A 24,947-nucleotide genomic window follows, 5' to 3' on the forward strand; every position below is an offset into this window, starting at 1 on the left:
TCCAGGAATAGATTCGACAAATTGGTAATGGCCGATCCATCATACTCGCGAGGAAGCTACGCGTCTTCCAAACGATGAGATCCTTCTGCGCATCGCTACAGTAAGCGAGGAGAAAGCTGGCGAAAAAGAGTTGCTCCAGTTTTTAATCACGCTGGACTACCCCGCCGATATTAATTTCCCTGGAAAGGCGAGCGGACGAAGACAATAGTGGGGAGGAAAGAACAATAAGGCCGAGTTGGGAAGAAAATCAGGGACCCCGAGAGAGAAGTAACGAGCGAAGAAGCGCGTTTCGGAGAGGAGAATCGAAATGGCGGCGGCGGGGAGCGCGGATAGGGGTGGCGGAGCGGGAAAATGGTGGAGAGGTGGAAGCGGAGGAGCGCGGCGGTGGTGCAGATAAGTTTTATTGCGTTTCATTTCGCCGGTTGCACTTGAGCGCTTTATTTAGAGCCGAACGGGCCAGCTGCCCGCGTTTTCTGATCTCACGGCGCCCCGTGTCAAGGAAGAAACGCGGCCGATGATGCATGCCCGCCCCGTAAAATCGTTACTCGAGGAATGCCCGGGTGGAGCCGCTCGTAATTCTTACGGCGAATCACGCGGACAGGGGAACCTCGTGGCTCCGTTTCGCCTCGTCTGCCGCGACGTGCGTGTTTCCACTCCGTGTCACGACTTCGAGCAAACTTGACAGAGAGGGGCGTGTTAAAGGGTGACATGTTTTTCCGAAAATTACATTACGCAAGCGGGCCTGACCTAAAAACGTTTCTCCCTACTCTCTCTCTTTCTCTTTCACTCTTTGTTTCTGTTCCATCAACGGACGATGCTGGGCTGCTGGGATTTTTCCCATCCTTCCTTTTCTTCCCCTTTGTTTTCGTTCCGTTGGTACCACGGGCCACGTGGTATTTCGAGCGATTAAAGGGATTTTCGTGGAACCACTCGCGAAGCAGAGTCCACAGCAACAAGTCCGCCATTTTTGCATCCGTATTTTCGACCGTGACGAACGAAATAAATTTCCACTGCGAAAATTATCAGAGAACGAAGGTTTTGAACGCACCGGGAGACTTTACCACTTTGGTACGAGTGTCGACTATAGTCGATAGCCAGAGATGAACGCTATTAGGATTATGGGTAAAAAGAAATAACTATCTTTATTCTACAATTATCTTTATTCTATCCTAAGGAAGGTATATCAAATGTATTCTGATTGTACGCATGGAGAGTCAAAACTAGAGTGAAGAAAAAGGATATGAAATTGCATATATCACCCTTTTGACGCATAGTTTAAAGATACATCTATTTCTTCTAAGAGATTGATTTTTATATATACGTTAAGACATACCTGTGAGAAAATTGATAAACTGATAAGAATATTTATTGAACACAATAACAGCACTACATAAAATATAATTAAATCACGTAACATAAATTCGCTTCTAACTGTGATATAATCTCTCGAGGACTCTCTCACACACGTCTATTTGTAATGACTGTCATTCACCTACTGATTGTTTTTCGTGACTCTCTGTCATACTAGTCACACATGCATTCTTCCATACAATCATTCCTCACACTCATACAACACATTCTATGACAACCACTACCACGATATCTTATTTTCAACAAACGCGAACAGCCTACTTTGACAACTAAAGTCAAGAACTTTTGCTTCAGTTCTGCATTAAATTTTTTAATTTCTCATTTATCGAAATAAAATTCTGAACTGTTGGAAATAAGATACGTCTTGCGGTATATACAAAAATCAATCTCTCAGGAGAAATAGATATATCTTTAAACTATGCAACGAAGATGTGAAGTGTTTATTTCACGCTTTAGATAAGAATTAGGGGACCAGAACGAGCTGCAATTGCATACCCTTTTTCTTCGCTCTAGTTTTGACTCTCTACGCGAACAATCAGAATACTTAACCCTTTGCACTCGAAGATTTTTTGGCCAGAGAAGAGTAGAAAACCAAAGATTCTCTACTGGAAAACTGACGATACTTTTTCGAGCAGTAAATAAAGAATTGTATAATAATAGAATTGTAGAATTATTTGATCTCGATAGCTCGCACACTGTTACATTACGTTAAATTTGATATATTAATTAATATAGATCTTCCAAATTGTATGCAATGCTGACTGAAGGACTCCTCTCGAGTGCAAAGGGTTAAGATATACCTTCCTTAGGATAGAATAAAGATAATTATAAAATACAGGTAGCCCTCCTACAACACGACATTCGATAACACGGTTTCGCTCTAACACGATAAGAAAATTCCAAGAACCTTTGTACAACACTGTACTTCTACATAAACAGTGACGACGAAGAAATTTATGAAATTAAAGTTGCGTTAAATTAAAATAATATTTTTGCTTTTCTTTTGTTCCGTGTTGTACATACGTTTGTATTTTTAATAAAAATTAAGTTGTGTATATAGAATTAAAAAAAAATTTGAAACGTAACCTTTCTGTACTGGCTCTAGGTCTCATACAACACGGTTTCACACAACACGGCATTTTCTATGAACCTATCTACCGTGTTATACGAGGGTAACCTGTACTGATAGTCATTTCCTTTTACCCACGATCCCAATATGAACATTTAGAAATATCGTAATAGAAACTGCTCTGCTGATTTCTATCACGAGTAAAGCTGCCTGTAATGTAAACAAGCTTGCAGTGCTTCAAATATTTCCTCATGGCAGATCCGTAGAAGAGCAAAACGGATTCGTCGTCGATACAGAGCACAATGTATCGTTCCCACTTTGAGTTCCAGCTGTGGGCAAGGTTTCGTTTCCGATAAACGCTGTACCGAAGTGGTTAAACTCGGTAAAAATCTTTTCCCCTGAAAGTACCCGCAACGCAGTGGAAACTGGTTCTCTTAATAGAAAATCAGCGCAGAAAAATCAATAACTCTTTCCACCGGTCTCTTTAAGACCCCTGTGCAGGGTGCACCAGTAACCCAGTGATCATAACCAGCAACGACTGTCCCCGAGATGATAGTCCAGCGTGCTGAGCAAGAGGATCCAAGCGGACGCGTTCGCTTCGCGCCTTCTGCCCCGTTTACGACGCCATTAGCGTGGACGTCGGTCGTAAACCGGGGAGACTAAAGCAACCCTAACCTAGCACGGTGCACGAAACGCTCGGACCATTCGAATCGCGTCGTTTAATCGTCGCGTGCAGGTGCATTCTCGTGGCCACTCGCGGATAGACAGGACGCGTCGCGAGACCGATTCCGCACGAATGATCGTGCTATTTTCGCGGGTGCGGCACGCACGTTCGAGATGACGCGATCGTGCCAGCTTCTCCGTATGCGAGATTGTAGGCGAGATTCTCGAAACCGACAATCAGCCTGCCGCTTTTGGCCATTGGACTCTGCCTGCGCGTAGGACGTGCCCCCTTACCGTGTTCTATTATTGTAAAAAGCCAACCAAGACTCGCAATAACTCGTAATCGACGATTCGAGCATAATTTTTCATTTTCATTTTCAATTTTTCATATTTTAATTTTACTAACTATTCACTGGATAGGTTCAATGTGGCGATCATTTGCATCACAAAGTCGTCTATTGTTAGTTAGTGTTGCATCTATTGTCAGTGTTATAAGTGTTGTGTTGCAAATGATCGCCATATTGAACATTTCCAGTAAAAGGTCAGTGAAATTAAAATATATATATACAGGGTGTCCCAAGAAAACGTATACACATTTTAATACCTTATTCTTTCTAATTTATTTATTCCTTTCTGGGTACAACCTATTTAAAATAATGGCTGATTTTAGATTAGACTTTGAGAAACGTAAATATATTTTAAAGTGCTACCACCATAATCTGTAATCCATCTAAATATATAATGTCTTTATAGTCACGTAAAGTGTGTATACATTTTTGTGGGACACCCTGTATATATCGCAGTTATTTTACAATTAGAACCCATAATCCCAATAGATGACTTTGAAATATATCATTGAGTTTGAAACCCTTTGGCTACTGTGGGCGCTTAAAGGCGCTCAAAAATTTGGTTTATTGCGAAATTTTAAGTATGTACAGTAATCATTTAATGCAGAATATAATAGAAATAAATAATATTGTTTTAACCCTTTGCACTCGAGAGGCGCTCTTTAGTCGCCATTTGATAAGATTTCGAAGCTCGATGTTAATTAATATATCAAATTTTAAATAATGCAACAGTGTACGAGGTATTGAAATTAAATAATTATACGATTTCTTATTCACTGCTCAAAAAATATCATCAGCTTTATAACAAAAAGTTGTTCAACTCGTACCCTTCTTTGGCCAAAAAATCGTCGAGCACGAAGGCTTGATATATTAGAATATAGTGTTCCAATTATTATTTAAATACACAATAATTACACCTGACGAAAAATTTCACCGTCTGAAACTAAAATTTCAAAGCTTGCCGAAGTCAAAGGGTTAAACAGCGGTGTAACAAGCGTTTACGCGCCACCGAAGATTAAATTCGTATGAATTTTTCTGTTCTGGATAAAAGATGAATTAAAATCCTAATCAAGGACTCTTTTCAAAAAAATTCCAAATAGAACGAGATAAAGAGAGAGAAAAAGAGGACTCGAGGCGATCCTCATCCGACAGAACCCGGTGCAATTAACCGGTCATCCATCCGACTGTACCCTGCACGAGGTCGCCATTTTCCCGCGCTTTAAGTCCCCGTTCGAGCGCGTAACGAAATTAACGACGGAATAATTCTCCCTCTCTCTCTCTTCGTGACGGTTCGAGCGTTTAGCCAGCGCGAGCCGTTCGAATGATCGATTACTCGCCGGAGGATCGCGGACGGAAATCTGCGCCGCAGCTGTGCGATGTTCCGCGCGGACACGCGCGAGGATACGTCACAGTCGTTCGAAACACACGCGTGCACGCGTAACTCGAAGACCTCGGCCAAGTTTGGCCTCGCGAGGTGGTGCCGAGTTACGAGACGAAGGTGCCCACGTCGGCCTCTGTTCCGCGTGCCGATACGAGCCTCGAGAACAATGCGAATGCTTGTTTCCACTTCTCGCCGGTGTTTCCACTTTATTCGAGAAGCGTATCCGGAAATCGAGACTCCTTGCTTACTATGAACCGGCTTGTGTAAACCGGCCGAGCGAATCATAAATATCGCGATGGGTAACAAAATTCTCGCGTATCCAGTTACCCCGACGAAAACGTCAGCTTTATCCCTCTTCGCGGAGAGATATCATTTCGAGCTGTTTTTTAAACCTCGGTACATACACAGGGGATGGTTCGTTCATTAGTGGACTCAATTTGAATCTGAAACGTTAGAGTTCACGCACGGCGTGGGTATTATACTCGCATAAAGGTAATCGCTGAAGTAGTCGTGGACGTGTATGACACGTTCGTCGGGTCTTTAGACCACGGTGCAGCCTCCGAATCCACCAGCCGGCTATTCATCCAGCGCGAAAGAAAATGGCGGCGGAGTGAAAAGCGGGGCTTCGTCATTGCGAGTAGAGTGGTCCGAGGAATGATTCGGGGAAGGAAAATGAAAGGCGAAGACGAAATGGGATTTAAAGCGCGTTTCGCGACTTCAAGGTCGTGGATCACAAAGCCCCGGAACGAAGTAAGTAGAACGAGGAGAATAATTGCACGAGGTGGTACACCGGGTGTGCAGAGGCGAGCGTGCATCGAGTGTGAAAAGTGGAGGCGCACGTGTGTGCAAGCCGCGTGGAGAAGGACGAGACCGTGCAAATATCATGATTATACTTACCATGGCTTGCAGCTTCAAAGCGACCCATGCTGACCACGTTGATTCACCCCCGTGTTTGAACCCTTTGATTGCTGGTCAAGGCTATCGATGGCTTTCTCGAGCCTTGAATAAAACGGCACGGTATATGGGTTACGACGGCGAGGGAGAAACGCGAAGGATAAAGGAACGGGGGGTGAGAGACAAACGAGAATATAAACACGGTCGAGGGGGGTTGATAAAGGACGACTGCTCGCGAGCGTGTTCGTTTTCCCCTCGCTTCTTCACCGTTCTCCGCGCCTATTTTTAAAAGCGAAGAGAGAAAGTTGCTCGCGGAATGAAAATTCAGTGGGCGGGGCTAAATTTGCATAACAATTTGCACGCGGAATTAATTCGAGAGCGTCCCCGTTGTTACACGGGGGGACCAACGGTCCGCGAAACTGCGCAAATGGAAGACGCGCGGTTCGCGTTAAAAGGTGATTACTCGTGGAGATAAAACGAGAGTGATTTGTCCTCTCTCTCTCTCTCTCTCTCTCTCTCTCTTCTTAGCGTGGTGCCTTGGAAATTAATGAAAGAGCAACGTTCACAGCGACGATTTAACCGGCGCGATTTCATAAGGCGGAGGAAAAAAGAAGCGAAAGCGGAGGAAGAAGAAGAGAGGAGAGGAAGGAGAGACAAGAGGAAGAGGGTGAAATTACCACGCTACCCTTTCTGCTTTTTATATACGATTCTTATCGCCTCTCGTCGAAGCAGCGAGGGCTCTCACAGAGATTATCCCGCAATCAGCGTGGTTACAGGCGGGCAAGATCTCGAGTCCTCGCCGAGGAAAACAGCGTGACAAGTCCGACGTTTCTTATTCTTGGAAACGAACGATACACCGGGACAGGGAAGTCTGTTTTTCCTACAGATTAAAGGAAACGAATTTCCACGTCAGTCATCGAGCAGAGGGACCAAGACGCGTGTTCAGGTGGCTAGAAACGGGAATGCGAAACGATACGCGTCGTGATTCGATAAACATCCGTGTTTCTATCTTTGAGCGTCGATATAACCGAGTTAAAAGCCTGCGTTAAAATATCGGGCTCCTGTCTCTCGAGCTGGCTCCACCGGCGGAGTTTTACGACGGCGTTTCAAAGTTTCTGCCCTTTGATTACGCTCGTAATATCGAATCGGGTAGGATCAGGACGAGAGTCTGATATTCGATAGTAATTTTTTCAGAATTTTATTCAATACTGGACTTACGACGTCCATTATTAATCCCTTAATTGCAAATGGCGCGAGAATCGCGTTAACACCTCTAATTTTTATCTAATTAATAATTTTGTTGGGTACGATAGTTATGAAGGCGATATTCTCAAAATCCCACAATGGGATTTTGTAAAAATTACGTCTACATCATTTTTCTACCTAATTTTTACGTGAATATGGATTTTAAAGAAGAACGCAGTCCTGATTTTGAAATTCGAATTAATTAATCATTTTGTTTGGCACGACAGATCCGAAGATGATATTCTCAAAATCCAGAAATGAAATTTTATAAAAATTGCACCTATATAATTTTTAAGTGAACATGGATTACAAAGAACGCAACCCTGATTTTGAAATTCGAACTAATTAATAATTTTATTTGGTACGAAGGCGATATACTATTTGCAATGGAATTTTGTAAAAATTACACCTATATCATTTTTCCACCTAATTTTTACGCGAACATGGATTCCAAAGGAAGCAACCCTGATTTTTAATTTCCAACTAGTTAATAATTTTTATTGTGTACGATAAATACCAAGATGATATTCTCAAAATCCTGCAATGGGATTTTCTAAAAATTATACCTATATCATTTTTCCACCTAATTTTTACGCGAACATGGATTCTAAAGAAGGATGCAATCATAATTTTTAATTTCTAACTAATTAATAATTTTTATTAGTACGACATATAAGAAGACAATATTCTACCTGAAATGAGATTTTATAAAAATTATATCTATACAATTTTTCCACCTAATTTACACGTGAGCATAGATTTCAAAGAAGAACACAACATTGGTTTTTAATTTCTAATTAATTAATAATTTTTATTTGGTACGACAGATACGAAGATGATATTCTTAAAATTTTGCAATAGAATTTTGTAAAAATTACACCTATATCATTTTTCCACCTAATTTTTCCGTGAACATGGATTCCAAAGAAGGACGCAACCCCGATTTATAATTTCTAACTAATTAATAATTTTATTTGGTACGACCGACACGAAGATGATATTCTCAAAATTCCGCAATAAGATTTTATAAAAATTTCACCTATATAATTTTTCCACGTAATTTTCACATTGCAAAGAATCGGAGGTACAATGTTCCGAACCATGCGAGTTAAACGAGTGAATCGTTACAACCTGAACTGGTGAACCGTACCTGAATGTTTAAAGAAGAATCAGGACCAAGATGTTCTCGTAGAATTGCGAATGCCAGTAACGGGAAAGAAAGAGAGGGATTAATCGAAGCTCGATCACGAGGAACACGACTCGTTAAGCAAACTCGCGGTCTGGCCGAATATCTCGCGAGTGTTCCCGAGGTTCATAAATATTGAACGACCACCCTCTCGCGAGGACGTCGTTCGTTTAAATAACGGATGCCTGCTCGACGTCGCGAAAGAGAGAAAAGTGGAAGATAGGAAGGAGTCTCTCGGTTCCCCAGGTGTCCCCGTGACGGATGCCTGCGTGTGACGAATTAGACGCGACACCTGGTGCGGATCGATCTCCCCGGTCGAGAAATTATTTCGGTTCGTTCGACCTGGCACATTTTTCCCCGTCGTATTCTATCCCCGTGTCACGGGTACTTTCCACTATTTTAAGAGACCGAATTCGATTCCAATAAATTTCCACGCGATCGATAGCCTCGGTACTCGTTCCACCACGCTTGTGTCTGATCATCCGCGTCCTGTTCTACTGGCGCTAAGAGAAATCTTCGCGAATACGCTGCGAAATGCGTTTATTCGAACTCCTGTCGGAAAAAACGATTCGTACAACGACAATTCAACCATCCCCATTAATTCCACGGCGTGGAATTTTCATAGTAGGAATTTCACGAAATTCCACGACCGAGTAGGCCCAACTAAAAATTCATTCAACGATCCACGCGTATTTCGCGCGCGGCGAGAATGCAACGATTAGATAAACGGAAAGAGAGCAAGGTACTTTGAGGCAGTAATTTATTCGATAGCTCGGTCTGGACGCGCAACAGAGCCCGTCGGATAATATTTATCGAGTGTTTTCTATTTTCACGTCGAACCTCAGCGACATAAATACTCCGGCGGTTCGAGGAAACGGTGGAATGGGAAAATCAGCCTGCCACGCTCCTTTCTCTGTTTAGTCGCGAATTAGCATAGCTGTGCGAATTGGGCGGGCCCCGTGGCCGACGTGAAAAACGCGTGTCGCGGAGAACGGACGCCACCGTGGGACCGATAAACGTCACAGGGGCGGCTGGGAACACGAGGAACCGCGTCGCGAAGATTTATCGCCGCCGGAAAGTACCGGTGGCCCCGTCGGTGCTTAATTATCGCTCTTAATTAAAGGTCGACGCGAGGAATTCGCGGAAGATGAAACGCCGCCATGGGAGTCCGCCACTGAAATTTATTCTCCATTCCCGATTCCCGTTCTTTTCATTCTTCCATCTCGTTTCTCTTCTTTCTCCTTCTTCACCCTTATTCCGTTTCCTTATTAACGCGATCGAGTTGGGGACCGATGCTTATGTCACGAGAAAATTCACGATACTCGTAATAACATAAGTTTATTATAAATATACATTTGAGAATTGGACAGAGTAGTAGTCACGGCAACGATAATTTTCCTGAGCGGGTTTTCTTAGGTCTTTATAAATTTTTCTGAGGGTAGGGGTGATGACGATGACCATAGTCCTAGGTTGACTAGGATTTTTGACTAGGATTTGAAATTGAGGGGTAAGGGAAAATGACTATTTCGAACGCAGTAGCTATCTGAGCCAATGGCGGATGGCTATCGGCAATGGTCAGTAAATAAGGGCCCCTTCGCACTTACGAGATCTCGAGAAGCAACTGAGCTGATGCAACGGGATTTAATATAAATACGCGCTTTCACGTTGCAACATTTCGATTCATTAACGACACGCCGTCCGTATTTATACGCGCGCTGGCAGCGGCCGTTAAGGCCCGGAAAATGGTGGAATAGATGTTAGAAGGTCGGGGAAACCTTGTCGGGATCAACGCGTCGTTTATTTCCCGTGCTGGACGTTAATACGTTTTATTATCCGGGTGCGTTTTAAACGGGACGAAAAATTCTCCGTCTCTCTCGCCGGTTGCCACGGCTAGTTCGGCGTTTCTCGTTCCGCATTAGTTACGGGCTACGTTATTCTGATCACACGCGCGTCATTTGGCAGCGCGGATGATACCGGCGCTCGTACAACAATGTTATAAATCTACGTCACGCGGTTACATAAATATTCGCGTTCCTCGGATTATCGGAACGTGCATAACGATCTAATAATAATATCCACGCGTTCTAATCACGGTTTCCCGTGATTCTGGTTAAAGGGATGATCGGATCTGCGGAATCGACGGCGGGGAACGGCGAGCACCGCGGGGTCTGCCGGGCCGGGGGTTCATTTTTATCCCCGGACGCGGACTTTCGCGCGAATGAAAGCGCGATGGCGGCACTAAAATTAGAGGCGATCTATCGCGCGGCTGTCGATCGGCCACGTTGGACACGAGCGAGGCGTAAAGCGAGACGCGAGGTAAAAATCTTATCGCTTCCGAGAAGACTCGAGCTGGTGGCCAACGACGAGATATTTTCGTTGGTCTAGCGTTTATCGAACGTTCACAGTGACGGAAGGCACGGTCACACGCGCGTGGCTCGCTTTATAGACTCGCTGTATACGCGCAGAGAAGACTATATAATAGCCTAACTTCGAGGCGCTACTCTAACGCTTGCCAGCGAACCGAGCTTCCGCGCTAACCTCTTATTACAAAATTCCCTATTTCGTCGCGAAACGAGCTCGAAATAACGATTCTCGCGATAACCAGAATACATCGGTCCACGTTTGCCGGAAGAATTCCAAACACAAGCTTCCTCCGCGTTTTATACCCCTTTTATGCCATCCGCGAGGCCCATCCAGCCGGCCGAGAGCGCAGAGGGCGCCACGGGCGTACGTGGAAACGCGCCGTTAGGGGATCCATCAAAATTCCGGCAGTTGGAGAGAGGATCGAGCAACAAACGAAGTCGGCGGAGGTGGATCGCGCGTTTGGCATATTCCTTCCACCTTGATCCCCCCACCAGCGGTCGCCACTTCTACCCCCAGAGCTGGCCGTTTTAAGCTTCTTGGGTCGAGTTAAGGCACTCTCCAAACGCCATTCCATTTCTCCCGTGGCACGTGGCCGACGCATTTATTTATAAATACCAATGCTGCCGCACACAGCTGTCCGCGTACGCGCACCAGCAGAAGCCTCGCGTGCTTGGAAGCCGATGCGTAAGCCTGATCTCGCGAAGAAAACCGGGTTGACCCGCTATCGGTCCACCAGCTCCCGATGCTAATAGAGTTCTTGAACCTTCCACGCCCCGGCGATAAATCTCCCGCGACTTTCACGACCATCTGACCCCCCGCCGTGACTTCCGACTCTCCCACGGCAGAACGAATATTCGTAGAATGTCGCGCGAGTGCCTTCTTCGAGTCTCGAATCTTAAATTTCGAACATTCCAATTGGGGAGGCTAGGTTACACTCGCGTTACGCTGGAACGCGTTAATGGCGGAACGGCGAATGGCCGATCGGTGTAAACACTTGTTGCGAATCGATTGTTAGCTCGAGCTCGTTAACACTAGAACTACCAACCCAGTCGAAACGACTGGTCCCAGAATTTTCCTTTCTGCAATCACCGAACACGTACACCTGCTTTAAGATTAAAATTGGTGTCGACTCGTATTAAGAAAGAACTGTAATCGATATATTCACTCATATTCATCGTATGAAATTGCTATAATCTGTGCTCGTTATAGTTGGGTACCCATTAAAGATCGGTAGTTCTAGTGTTAACCCTTTGCACTCGACGATTCTTTCGTTACAGGAAAATAGTAATTCGAAGACTTTCTGCCATAAAGTCGAGGATATTTTTAAATCGGTAAATAAGAAATTGCAGGGAAATTAAGACTCGACATTCCACTCATCGTTGAGTAATTTTATATTTGATATGTTAATTAACATGGCGACTGAGAGGCGCCGCTCGAGTGCAAAGGGTTAATAGTGCTTCTATATAGACGATTTTGGCCAGAAAAACCAGGAATACTTCAGCAGTAATTCGCAACAGCTGACGAAATATACACGAAGCCTCTCCTACCCCCTCGAGTCACCCCCCGATATTTTCCCGTCGAGATAAGGTTACCTTAAGCTACGAGTAGCGATCTACGACTTGCGACTGCGTCGCTCAGAAGAAGCTTATTCCTAGAAAATGACCCCCGGGGTCCATCGAAGGGGAAACGCCGGTTACAACCCCCGTGGGACATGGCCGCCTCGCGATGCGATTAACCACCGTCGCAGAAGGAGCTCGTTTACGCGACGAGCTGCAGCCATTCATCGAGCACGGTTTCTCCCCCCGAAGAAGGGAACGATCCACGCGTGGATAACGAAAGCTCTCCACGCTTTCTCCTCCTCTCGGCAGTTTTATTCTTCTCTAGAGCGCGGCGCGCAACTCCCCCGACGCTCGTCGGCCGTGCAAAGCCACCCCCGTTCGGGGGACTGTCTTTCGTTGATAAAACCGGCGTCACCTACTTTGCGAACTGCCGTCATTTCCGTTTTTCGACCGCCTTGCGTCACGGCTCGTTGCGTGGCCGTGCGAAAGTAATCGTCCACCCGAGGGAAGAAGAGAAAGAGACAGAGAGGGAGAGAGAACGAGTACGTTCGTTACAGTTTTAGACGCGCCTTTTTCCTTTTTTTTTTTTTTCTTTTTTACTCGATTTTCTCTCCTTTTTCCACCGCAGACGCGGTCTCCCTCGCGTGGCTCGCTGCTACGCGTCGAGAACACGCGCTCTGCCCGCGCGCTTATTAATTAATAGTTCTCGGATAGACCTACCTTCCGCTGCTCGATACACGCTTTCCAACGATAACGTCGCTCGATGGAAATAACCGAGGTTCCCACCAACCAATTTCCAATTTATTCCGATTAATCGAGGCATCGCCCGATGGCGACTCACGAATGAATCGCAAATTTGTTACCGATATTTGGACCTGTTTTTCGAATTCAAACTAGGAGGGAATTGACCATCACGACGTTATGAAACGATAAATCCCGATGTCGGTGTTCGACTTTGAGAGTTCGAGTTTAGTTCGAGAGACGACCGCGAGAGGGGACAAAGAAGCGAGGTCAGGTACGAAACCCGACCTGGCGGCTGTCGCGCGTTCAGGTATCATTCGGGAGAAACAAACAGACGAGAACGACAGGCCCGTGGGGTGGTTAGTGACGATCTGGTGGAGGCTGCGGACCGAAATACACTCGCACGGCCAATTCTCACTAGCACAGGCGCGAATTTCGTTGCACGTGCAAGCAACCACCATCTTGGACGGTGGCCGCGCTATTTCAGGCGGGCCAGGCAGTGCCATGTAGCGAAACAGGATCGTACGACGATTTCTGCTTACCCGTGGACAAACGAATCTCTCCGAAAAATACCTTTTCGCCTTTCTCCGATTCGACATTTTTCTCGCCCGATCTCGTCCGCTCGTTTTTCAGAGATATCGATATAGTTCGTGCGTAGACGAGATCGATTTTGAACAGATTTCGAGGATGGAAATAAAGGAGCCGGGTCGAGGGTGGGAAAAAGAAAGGCGATGAATTTTTCAGCGGCGAAATTCGCCGATGATTATTTTAGAGCCGAGATCCCCGGCCGTTCCTATCAGGCCTGCGTCGAATGAAACTTTATGTTGCTCGATGGCCGCGATACTTCATGCACGACGGATATAAGCCAGAAAGGGTCTTCACCCTCGTAACCTATACGGAACAGGTTGGACTCCCTGCTCGCATGAGGAAGCAGAGTAAATAGAGAACACGCTCGTAGCCACGAGTCGTTTGATAAATAGATGAACGACCCCGCGGTAAACGTTTTTAGGGACAATCAACCGGGGTACATCGACGCGTGATCAACGTTGCACACGCCTACGTGTAAGCCAAGGCCGTTCTTTCCTACGACGATTAAATCCCGGGCAAGTTTGAATTCGAGGGCACCGTGATACACGGGGGTTAACCTTTTCGTAGGAGATTTTAATAAGCAGGTGCTTTGGTTCTTGGTAACTGTTCTATTTCCTCGGTACGCAGGTAGACTGGTGCCCCAAAAATTTGGGCATTGTTGAATGACTAACGATTCGTTGGCCCTTAGTCACTAGCAGGGCCTGGCTGATAAACGCCAGAGTCCAAAAACAATTGACTCATCCCTGCTTTCACTAAGGGCCAATGGTCATCTTCACCCCATCAAAAAGTAGCATTATATAAGCACCCACAAAATTGGCGAAAAGTCAGTTTCAGTTTCAGTTGCAGTTTTAGTTCTTTCCTCTCCATCGACTTGTATTTTTCCAACGTAGCCTTGTTGCTGGAACTCGTATTGCATATCGAAATCCGGGTTGCAACAGCATCCCTCCCTGTTTTATAGGAAGTGTGCCCTCTTCGTTGCCTCCTCTTCGGCTGACTGTGAACTCCGGTCCAGACGCCCCAGCTTGGCGTCTAAGCATCCCCATTTATGGCTGTTGTCCTTAGATCTGAGCAATGACTTCCTAGAACCCCAACGAAGGGCTTACTCCCGCCGGGAAACAATGCGCAGCAGTGAAAGTTGCCCACACTTTGCACTCGAGAGGCCCCTTCAATCCCCATTTGATAAAATTTCGAAGCTCGATATCGTAGAATAACGAAAACTGGTTTCGAGACACCAACAACTGACAGAACAACGAGAACAGAATAACGCGAGCATAAAATTCATAAAACCAATTTAACTTAGGATAAGAACACCAAGATAACGCAACGAAAACACACACAAATGCACTTTAATTTAACTATTCCTCCAACGCCGACTCACGTTCGAGAGGGGCCATAATTAATTCTTTGCACTCGGTGAATTTTTCGTTACAGAAAAATAGTAATTCGAAGACTTTCTGTCATAAAGTCGACGATATTTTTAAATCGACAAGTAAGAAATCGTATGCGAGTTAAGATATGGGGGGGGTCCTCACCCACGGATGATTATGTTGGGCTGGTACAGGTACCCTCAGTGTGGCGGTGTGGCTGGAAGGGACGACAGGAAAAGGGAGGAACGCGTTTGGTCCTGGACCTGCTAGTAGACTCATCAGCAAGGGTACCCTAGGAATAAAAATCGCCGAGTGCAAAGGGTTAAATTCGCGCGATGGTAACGAACGTGAGAAGACATGTCCCGAGAATGGGACAGCGCGAGATCCTCTCCTAAAATCATCGCGTCGACTGTGCAGACACGTCTGACGTGTGTGAAAATTTTCTAGCCGATAATTACTCGAGCGCCATCGACTTTTTCTCGCCGCCTGAAATTTCATTCAGGGCTGAAGTTTGTAGAGCGTTAATAAATAAGCAAATAAATAACTTTGACAACCCGCTCTGGTCGGTCTTTGTTAATTAATTTAATTATCTAAGTTTAATTTGCATGCTCACTCGATACTTCTACGCTCCGTATCGTATTAACTAATGTCACGTCCTAAAACCATTTACACACAGCTCGGGGGATGCCAGCCGTTAACCGCGAGCAAATAAATAATCAAATCGTACGCGTCGTTGCAGTAACCCGTGAACGTTAGCCGAGCTCTATCCTCGGCGAAACTTATTAAATTTTCCCACCGAGGAGGCAGCGAATTTCCCGCGGTCCCCGTGGGATAACCAGAACGAAACGAAGCAAGTTTGGTCGGAGATCTGGCTGCGATTAAGAATCATCCTCGTGAGAGAGGAACAAAGCTAGCCTGACCGAGGAGAACGAGGCGGATAACGGCCGGAACGAGGAAGCTGGAGTCGACGCTGCGAAACGTGGTAACGGGAAAAGCGCGAAATTCGATGCTGCGAGCTTTTCGCGAAGTGGAGCAAGCGTGTCGCTAAGGGTGGCGCGGGGGGTACAGAGTCGACGGAAATTCAATAACCGGTAAAAGTTTCCGCGGCCGAGAGAACCAGTCGACTATCCACAATTTCTCCCTCTCTCTCACTCTCTCTCTGTCTGTCTCCCTGTTTCGCCGGAAGAAACAGACGACTGGTAGACGGAACGTCGCGAAATTAGAAGCTCGACGATAATTAATCCTAGCCATAGGTGGTCATGAACCGATCCTCGACGAGTTTCCGTTCATCGACGACCGTCTCCAAAATGGCGGTCTCTCGAGAGAGCAGAGTCAATGGGATTTTTCGAGAGAACCAGTCGACTATCCACAGTTTCTGCTACTCTCCTCCCTCTCTCTCTTTCTTTCCTGCTTCGCCGGAAGAAATAAATGATTGGTAGACGGAACGTCGCGAAATTAGAAGCTCGACGATAATTAATCCTAGCCATAGGTGGTCATGAACCGATCCTCGACGAGTTTCCGTTCATCGACGACCGTCTCCAAAATGGCGGTCTCTCTCGAGAGCAGAGTCAATGGGATTTTTCGAGAGAACCAGTCGACTATCCACAGTTTCTCTCTCTTTCTCCCTCTCTCTTTCTCTCCTGTTTCACCGAAAGAAGCAGACAAATGGTAGAGGGAACGTCGCGAAATTAGAAGTTCGACGATAGTTAATCCTAGTCCTAGGTGACCACGTATCGCCGATCCTCGACGCGTTTTCGTTCATCGACGACCGTCTCGAAAATGGCGGACTCTCGAGAGCCCCGAATCGACGGGACTTTTCGTCCCGACGCGCAGCGAAGAGAGACGAGAGTTGACCCGAATAGCTGTAGCTGTCCGTTGCTACGAGCGACTTTAATCCCGATCCCGTTGAGATTTCACGGAACCGTCTGCGTGAGGGGTAGGTATCCCGGGGCTGAAGGCAAGCTAATTTCCATAATTGCGTTAGGATTCGAGATGACGAATAGCCACGGTGTTCCAGGGGACGGCAAAGCTTCTTTCGTTGCGGCGGCAAGCCAACTGGGACAGAGGGTAACTAGTCGGGGATGAAGTTTCGTTTACCGGCTAGGTATAAAGCGAAATGCGATTACGGTCGGTTAACGTTCTCCGAAAGTGAACGAAGGTGCACTCTGGCTTCCGTGGCCGGGCTGATGGTCCGGACAGGCAGCAGCGGAATCGTAGTTCCCGAAATTAATCTACCGCGAAACGTCGACGACACGCGCGGGATTAGCGCGAGAGGGTAGCTCGGTGATCGAGCGCACCCATCCCCTGGATAGCTGCCCCGAATTACGTAATTCCCTTTTCGGCCGAATATTTCTGCAATCGGAGAGATAGGCGGGACAAACAGCCCGTGGGTAATCTTATCTGCGTCATACAACGCGATATACTCGCGCACGCCGTTTCTTTCGTACGCGATAAGGAAACGCTGGGAATAATCTCGGGTCTCGAGGCACAGGCGCGAATAATTCGCGAGACTTTGATTATCCGAAATTATTTCGGCTGGCGATTATTTCTCGAGACGATGGCGTTCGAAAATTCCCCGGCTTCGGGACGGAGAGGGTCGTTGCGAGTGTTGGACGGGATCGAAGGGGGGCAAAGGGGACGATGGAGAGGCCGGAGGAACTCGGGAGAAGAATTCTCGCGTGGAGTGGATTTTCGCCCGCTCGCTTGGAGAACAGAAGAAGCGGAAAGTGGGCGAATCGCGGTGGGGAAATTAATTAAAGGAGAAAGGAAGGAGGCACGGTTAGACGCGATTTACGGCGGCGCAATTTCGTGGACCAGGCTCGCATCGGCAGCCGAAGCGTGTCGAGAAGCACGGCGTGACCCACTTGCTTAAACGCTGGCGAAATAATATTCCGCTTGGAAGGGAGAGTCGGCCGTTTCCATATGTACAGTCGGCTGCAATAATGCCGTCCGCAGACTCCATTTTCCTGGCCCACTCTCCTCGACCGCGCTTTCCTGAAACGAGGCTGGCTGCCGCTCCGCGATCGATCAGCGGACGACGGCTGCTCTCCTCGTAACGACCTTAGTAAATAGATAGATCGCGCGATAAATTGCGCCGTTAATTTTTCAATAGCCACCCGCGCCGACGCGCCAGCGCGTGTGCGATTACGCGCGACCCACGAATTCGTCGACGTCGGGGCCAGACTCGTTTAACCATCCGCGTTAATTAATATCTCCTTTCGTTTTCAAACTCTCCGCGCTGATCCGCGTAATTAGAAGAGAAAGCTTTGTCCGAGTAAATTAATTCATCAAGGACTCGCGTGTAAGCAGATTAACGCTTTGACTGCCACGTTCGTCGTATATGACCCGTCATGGTTTCTCCCGTGACGCCACGGTGGTCATTGGTGAAAATACAATTGCAAAAATTGACAGTCAGTAGACTGTCAACCGTTACCAGGGAGCCACGGTGGTCACCAATAAGGTGACTGTCAATGAGATAAACGCTCCATTGGGTAAGAGTGTTGTCTTATATCACCAATTTATTCTTATTTTGTCATTATATGCTTTAAATAACAAAAATACTCCGATGGCGTCCTGAGCGAAACACGTGATTTCGGCGTGACAGTCATGGGGTTAACCCTTCGCTAGACGAGGACCCAAACTTCTGTCAACTATCTCGTGCTGATTCGAGCTTAATCGCTACAGGATGACCATATAATAATTGCCTCGAAATATTTATGAGAAAGCTTTCCTTCGTCGCGACAAGAGCTGCAGTCTTGCTATGCAGAATTCAGCGATCTCCGCGAAAACTGTCAATAAGATAAACGCTACATTGGGTAGGAATATTGCCTTATATTACCAAATTATTATTATTTTGCCGTGTCGACCTGAGCGAAACATGTAATTAACATGTAATTTTGACACGACAGTCAAATGGTTAAAGCGTTACTCGTCCAATTTGCTTCGAGTCGGAGTAAATGGAGAACCTCTTACGAATTCTCTAGCGTGGTCGTTGCTTCGAATTTTTTAAAGGAGCATCTCCGTTCGAGGAAGTTATTTTTAAGAGGATTCCGGGTAAGAGATGTCAGGGAACACGAGCGATCGAAGAGCAACGTCGGTAGCTGTAGGTACGAATCGAATCCGCGGCGGGTTGCTTTGTAATCGCGACTGGCACACAGGCTGAGAAGCACCATTAACGTGCATCGTGCAACGACAAACGACGATGCACCGTTGCAATCGTGGCACTTTGTTAATGCCAGACGTATACGGGACGGGAAGCTTTGATGATTATTGTTGGTCGAATAATACGAGCACGCGCGAACGGTGATGGCGGAATGGAAAAGCTTTCGACGGACTCGCTGTCACTTTGCTCGCCATTGCGCGCTTTGTTTCCTCCACCCAACGAAATACCTTTTCCCATGACGAATACGTCAGGAAAACTGGCCAAATTCCGTGATAAACGGAATTATTCGAAAATAATTCCGATATCGGTCCCTGCTTGATCCGCATACCCATTCGCTGTCAAACGTCGCGAATTCGTTAATTTTGCTACCCCGCGAGCTCACCGACGCGCGCAATTAATTTAGCTCCCTATAATTTCGTTCTCCCGTTCCGATGGCGTGCGAATTTTTTCGCGAAAACTTGCACAAAGAGATCGTTCGACGAAATGGCGCGCGGTCGTTAATGACAGGTTTTTACGATCATCGTCCATCCGGCGTTACATCGACGGTCTGCAGACGGTCTGCGGTATCTCATCGGCGCGGAATTTACATGTTAGAGCAAAGAGTCGAGCGCACCCACATGCCGGCCGGGATAATTCCATCCCTGGGCCGCGCACGTAACACGTTTGTTCTCGCGAGTCGCGCGCCGCTACGTGACTCATGCGGTACATTTTGAAACACGGTCACGTTTTGGCAAAAACAATGCAGCTTATTACCAAGTGCAAGCGTTCCCGGGAATTCGTCACATCCGTTCGTATGCTGGATCGTTCCCGGAACGTGATTTCCAGGGCTCTGTTTCTAACACCGAACCGCTGAACCGACGGCTGCCTGTAGTTGATTTGTCCCGGTGTATCCCGAGGAAAGAGCGATGGAATGCCGTTTAAACGAACCGGCGAACCAGCGTGTATGTACATACTCGTGTGTACGTATGGTAATCGTGTGGTCGGGTTAGAAAAGATTCGCTCGAGAGAGCCCGGAATCTGGTTGTCACTCTAAAAATCGTCTAGACTGCTCGGGTCTAAATTAAAGAAAAGGTAAATGTAAATATCGACGAGGAATCCAAGTTCGAGGTCGAATGAAGGTCGAATTATCGTCGATCTAGTATAGTTAGAACGTTATGGTTAATAACGTTCGAAACAGACCGCGAGATTCTTTCGCGAGTTTGAAAAGTGCAAACACGTTGAGCGGAATGTTAATTTGGCATGACTCACAGCGAGATAAGAGGGATAAGATGGCGGTAGAATAAACGAGACGATCGAGACGACGAAGCGATTAACGAAGGGGTGACTTTTCGCAGGGACGTACCAAGGACAATGGTTCCACGGAATGAGGCAGGGGTACGGCGTGAGGGCGAGCGCGCCGTTCGGTTTGGCAAGTCATTACAAACCGTCGAATCAAGTCAGGGCTTCCTTGACATCCTTGAGGAGCGCGGACGACGGCGGGGCTGTAGCACCGACGCCGGAGCCGACCGACAGACGGGATCGTCGAATCGGTGACAGTAGGGGTGGCTTCGTGCTGAAAGCCAGGAGCGACAATCCGCCGACAAGAAGAAAGAGCCTGACGGAGAAATCCCTGAAGAAAGGCATCCTCTCGGTAAAACGCCGCTCTAATCCTGTCGTTGAATATTTGATGACTTTTTCTTAGCAGAGGATCCAGCGGAATAAGATCTCCTCGGGGTAAACAGCTAAGGGATGATGGCAATTTTCAGGGACTGAAGATCCGAAAGCAGAGAAGCACGGGTGATCTGGAGAAACACGACACCGGTGGCAGTATTAGGAGCAACGTAAGCACGGCATCGTGGATGTCGACGGAAAGCTCGCAGACTCAGGTTTCGGCATCCGTTCATACCGACGAAGCGTCCTTTGTCATCGAGGTAAAATTCCACGCGTTGCTTTTTTCCTCGTCGCTGACTTTATCTCCTTTATCCGGCGGCGAGAATAATTTCTCGGTTTTCCCTCTGCCAGGAATATAACCTTGGTCCCTTTTCCAGGACGAGCAAATGGATGCCTCGGTAACCGAGACGTACTTGGGAGAGTGGAAGAACGACAAAAGAACCGGCTTCGGTATATCGGAGCGTAGCGACGGTCTGCGGTACGAGGGTGAATGGTTCAACAACCGAAAGTACGGCTACGGTGCGACGACGTTCCGCGATGGCACCAAGGAAGAGGGCAAGTACAAGAACAACGTGTTGATCACCAGCCAGAAGAAGAAGCATATGTTCCTCATGAGATCGGCCAAGTTCCGTGAGAGGATAGAGGCTGCGGTGAACGCGGCTCAAAGGGCAAGCAAGATCGCTCTGCAGAAGGCGGATATCGCGATCTCGAGAACGGCCACTGCGCGAGGCAGAGCAGAGTTAGCGGACACAGCTGCCGAGCAGGCTAGAGAGGATTCGGAACTGGCTCAGCAAACGGCCAAACAGTTCGCGCCTGACTTCCGGCAACCTGGCCTGGAGAGGTTACGAAACAGAGAGATACCGAAGTACGTGCCACCACCGCAGGACACGGTGCCAGGGAAGAGCATTCTTCACAAGACGGCCAACGTGGATCAGCCAGGGAGCACGCCTACGAAGAGTCCGACCTCTGACACAACGTCTGGGACGACCACGTCTGCGACATCCACGGCGAGCAACGTGATGCAGTCTATCAGGAGGGCCAGCATGAAGCCGCAGAGCCAATTGTCGCAAAACCAACTGCTGAGCAATCAATTGCAGCAGAATCAGCTACAGCAGAATCAGTTACCGCAGAATCAGCTGTCGCAGAGCGAATTAGCGAATCAGGTGACCCCGGCTCAACTGGTGAACCAGCTACCTCTGAATCAGTTAAACCAGACCACGTTGGGCGGCCAAAATCTTTATCAGACGCAGTACCCTCAGATGGCTCAGAGTCCTATGCAGCAGGTCCAGTATCCTAACAGTATACCGAATCAGTATCAGCCACCGAGCCAGTTCCAAGGCGGTCCATACGCCCCGCAGAATCAATATCAACCCATGAATCCACCTCAGGGCGATCAGTATTTGTATCAACAGCAGCAGCCGATCGGGCCGCAGGGGTATCAGGGCATGCAGGGTTACCCTGGCCAACAGGTGACGAGTTTAAGCGTATCCTTTGCTCCTCTTCGCCATTTTGACTATACCTCGCGAGCACGAAGATTCGCAATGTTGTTTGCTCGCATCTAAAACGTCCAATTACCTTTCAGGCGCTACCGAATCAATACGGGCCAAGTCATATGAATCAATACAATTCCCAGCAGCTTTACGGGCAGCCCCAGCAGCAGCAATTACCACCCCAACCGCAAACCCAAATTCCACAACAGTACCAGCCTGACGGTGTTGGAGATGCACAACGACCACCGAGTTCCTCGAGTATACGAAGAAATAGCAGAGTTCTAACCGCCCAGGATCGACCCAACACTATCGGGCAAACGCTGAACGACAGGTCTCGAGCTGATCGCTTAATCGAGCCAATCGATACGATCAATTTTCCCAAACACTTTACGCCTATTCGTCTACGTAGGACTACAAACGATATCTTCTTAATTCGATCGTTCTGACTTCTCGCTTGCAGGCTAGACCACTATAAGAGGCCGCCCAGCCGGGACAGTTCCGTGGATCGTTACGCCAGAGCGCATTCCCGGTTGACTGGATCGAGACAGCCGTCCGTCGATAAAAGCATCACGAATCCGCCCCAGGACATGCTCGACAGGTGACCAAAACGTTTCGATCTTCTCTCTTAACACGTTGACAACTAGGCACTCGATCTCCATCCTTTCACTTAGGACTGGGCATGTAATACCAATGCATGTTAACCACTTGCGCTAGAAAGACGTGCCACGCACGTCGTAATGGTTTTATCGCAGAATCGCCTGCGACGTGGCATACACGTCGTCAGGCAATTGTCACAGAAACACTGCACCGTTCTGGCACACGCGTCTGTGAAGTTCTTGCTAGCGCAAATGGTTGACCCTTATCAGTCTCTAGCTTTTTATACGTGATTCTCGCTAGGTTGTAGCTGGTTTCGGTAAATATGCGAAAAATTTCCGTCTTGTCACCTTCCACGTGACGCGTGACCGCAGCGACAAAGTACTATTGTCACGTGAGAGGTGACTTACGACCGACAAGGGTTAACAAATAGGATCATACACCGATAATTCTAAGTAAAGAAAAACAGGATAAAGTACATAGGCGCAGAACAACGAAAATCTACGTGACCTCTTCGACGACGTCATTGTGCGAGTCTCGCAATAAGGAAATGGGGCGAAACATTCGTGTCGCAGTTGAGAGGCGTGGTTCGTGGACAGGACTCGACGTAAACATCGCGGGTTAGACTCACGGTTAATTTCCTACTCTCAGTTAGCGTTATTCTTCGTCGGGTTCAAGCGAAAAATTTAAACGCGTTCGAGCACGTTGGCAGACTCTGTTGTTGCTCATGGCACGCGCCACAGTTTGACCGTGCCTCGGCTTCGGAATCGTCTGGGAAGGTAGAAAATTTTCGAGGAAAGTCGTAGTCGGGAAAGTTTTAACGTTTCGATCTATGGATCTAGATCAACGAGAGCACCGAGCGTGATGCGATCAGGCACACCGCTGAACGGATCCGTGGTCGGAAGCGGCGCCGCAACGCCAACCTACGCTGCCTCGACTTCCGGCCAATTCGAGGGCGCCCTCCTGAGGCACCGTAGCCTTGGACAGGACATTCTGCCGAGTCCAGGACAGCCTAAGCGTACAGAGAGCCTCTACGTCACCCCCGGACGCGGCCCGACCGCATTCGGCGGTGGTGGAGGCGGTGGCGGCGGAGGCGGAGGCGGAGGCGGAGGCGGTAGCGGTGGAGGAGGAGGAGGAGGAGGAGGAGGAGGCGGAGGAGTCGGCATGACGAAGGTGAGTCTTCCTCTTTTCGTATTTATCGTCCACCATATAGATATTACATTCGCATACTCCTGTCTCTCTACTCGTCACGCGACACCGACGTCCTTGCACTTGCGTCGCCGGGCCTGAAAGGGAGCTGCGGGCCCGTTGGATCTTAACTTAGCTCCTTCGCCGATAGCTTTGTGTCTTCGCGCTTGCGCAATGTCCCGTGAGATCGTGATTGCTCGAACGGAAGTTCGCTACAGTTCGTAAAGACGTATCGCTGATATTACAAGATTTTATCGGCTTTGTGTCACCGTTCCTTTTTTGCTAATCTATCGCATATGGATCAGTGTACCTTTTTTCGACGATGACGTCCATGTTTGCACGGATCAAGGTGGTTCCGAGTATTCTTTGTGTTGAAAGTGTTCCCCAAGATTCTTTGACATTTTCGTGTCTTCTTAGATGTGATATCTGTGTCCCTGTTCATTACGTATAACTCGATGTGACCCCGAACGTACTTCGCTCGTTGACCACATCCTTTCGGGCACGGTGAATTTTGAATGAGCAAGATCCACACGGATTCGCCACTTCCTTTCTGCCCGGTCTTCCCCTTTAGTGCATCATGTCAGGCCTTTGTCACGAGTCTATTATTCACACCGATGTTCCCCGTGCAAGATGTTTCTTCGGGAAACGTCGCAACTTTCTCCGGGGGGTCGCGGCGCGGGGAAAGGGGGAAAGGTGGAAAAGGCCGGGAAACGTTACGAACGAGATGGTTCGGTTTCAGTGGCGCGCAGACCGTGACGATTTTTCGGCGAAACCGCAACGAGACGCTTTTCCAAGAGTGTCGTTCAGAAATACCACCGGATGTTAAACAAGATAACAATCGTTCGCTGTTACTCGTTCATTCACGCTTCCTGCGTGAACATTACGAATTTATAGCCAACTATCTCACGACGAAAGAGAGATAGAAAGAGAGAGAGAGAGAGAGAGAGAGAGAGAGAGAGAGAAAGGAGGAAGAATGAGAGAGATTTCTCATGAAAGGAAATACCTTTGGGGCGACGTAATCATTTAGACGAGCAAAACGAACGAAAGCAGAATTTCACTGGATTTTCCGATCGAGCCCACCCCCTCCC

The 24,947-nt window shown here is 47.6% G+C and overlaps 1 protein-coding gene across 1 annotated transcript in view; it reads left to right on the forward strand.

The window, feature by feature from the left end:
• Positions 1-22,679, forward strand: part of LOC108547070 (junctophilin-1) — a 34,998-nt gene extending 12,319 nt beyond the window's left edge. The window contains exons 3-7 of the mRNA XM_017899426.1: positions 20,272-20,567; positions 20,683-20,847; positions 20,965-22,056; positions 22,170-22,408; positions 22,538-22,679. Of these exons, the coding sequence (XP_017754915.1) occupies positions 20,272-20,567; positions 20,683-20,847; positions 20,965-22,056; positions 22,170-22,408; positions 22,538-22,679 (1,934 nt within the window). The remainder of the gene's footprint in view (positions 1-20,271; positions 20,568-20,682; positions 20,848-20,964; positions 22,057-22,169; positions 22,409-22,537) is intronic.
• The last annotated feature ends 2,268 nt before the right edge of the window (positions 22,680-24,947 follow it).

This window comes from Eufriesea mexicana, unplaced genomic scaffold (assembly GCF_001483705.2).
Source record: "Eufriesea mexicana isolate 0111107269 unplaced genomic scaffold, ASM148370v2 scaffold863, whole genome shotgun sequence".
Taxonomy (NCBI): Eukaryota; Metazoa; Arthropoda; class Insecta; order Hymenoptera; family Apidae; genus Eufriesea; species Eufriesea mexicana.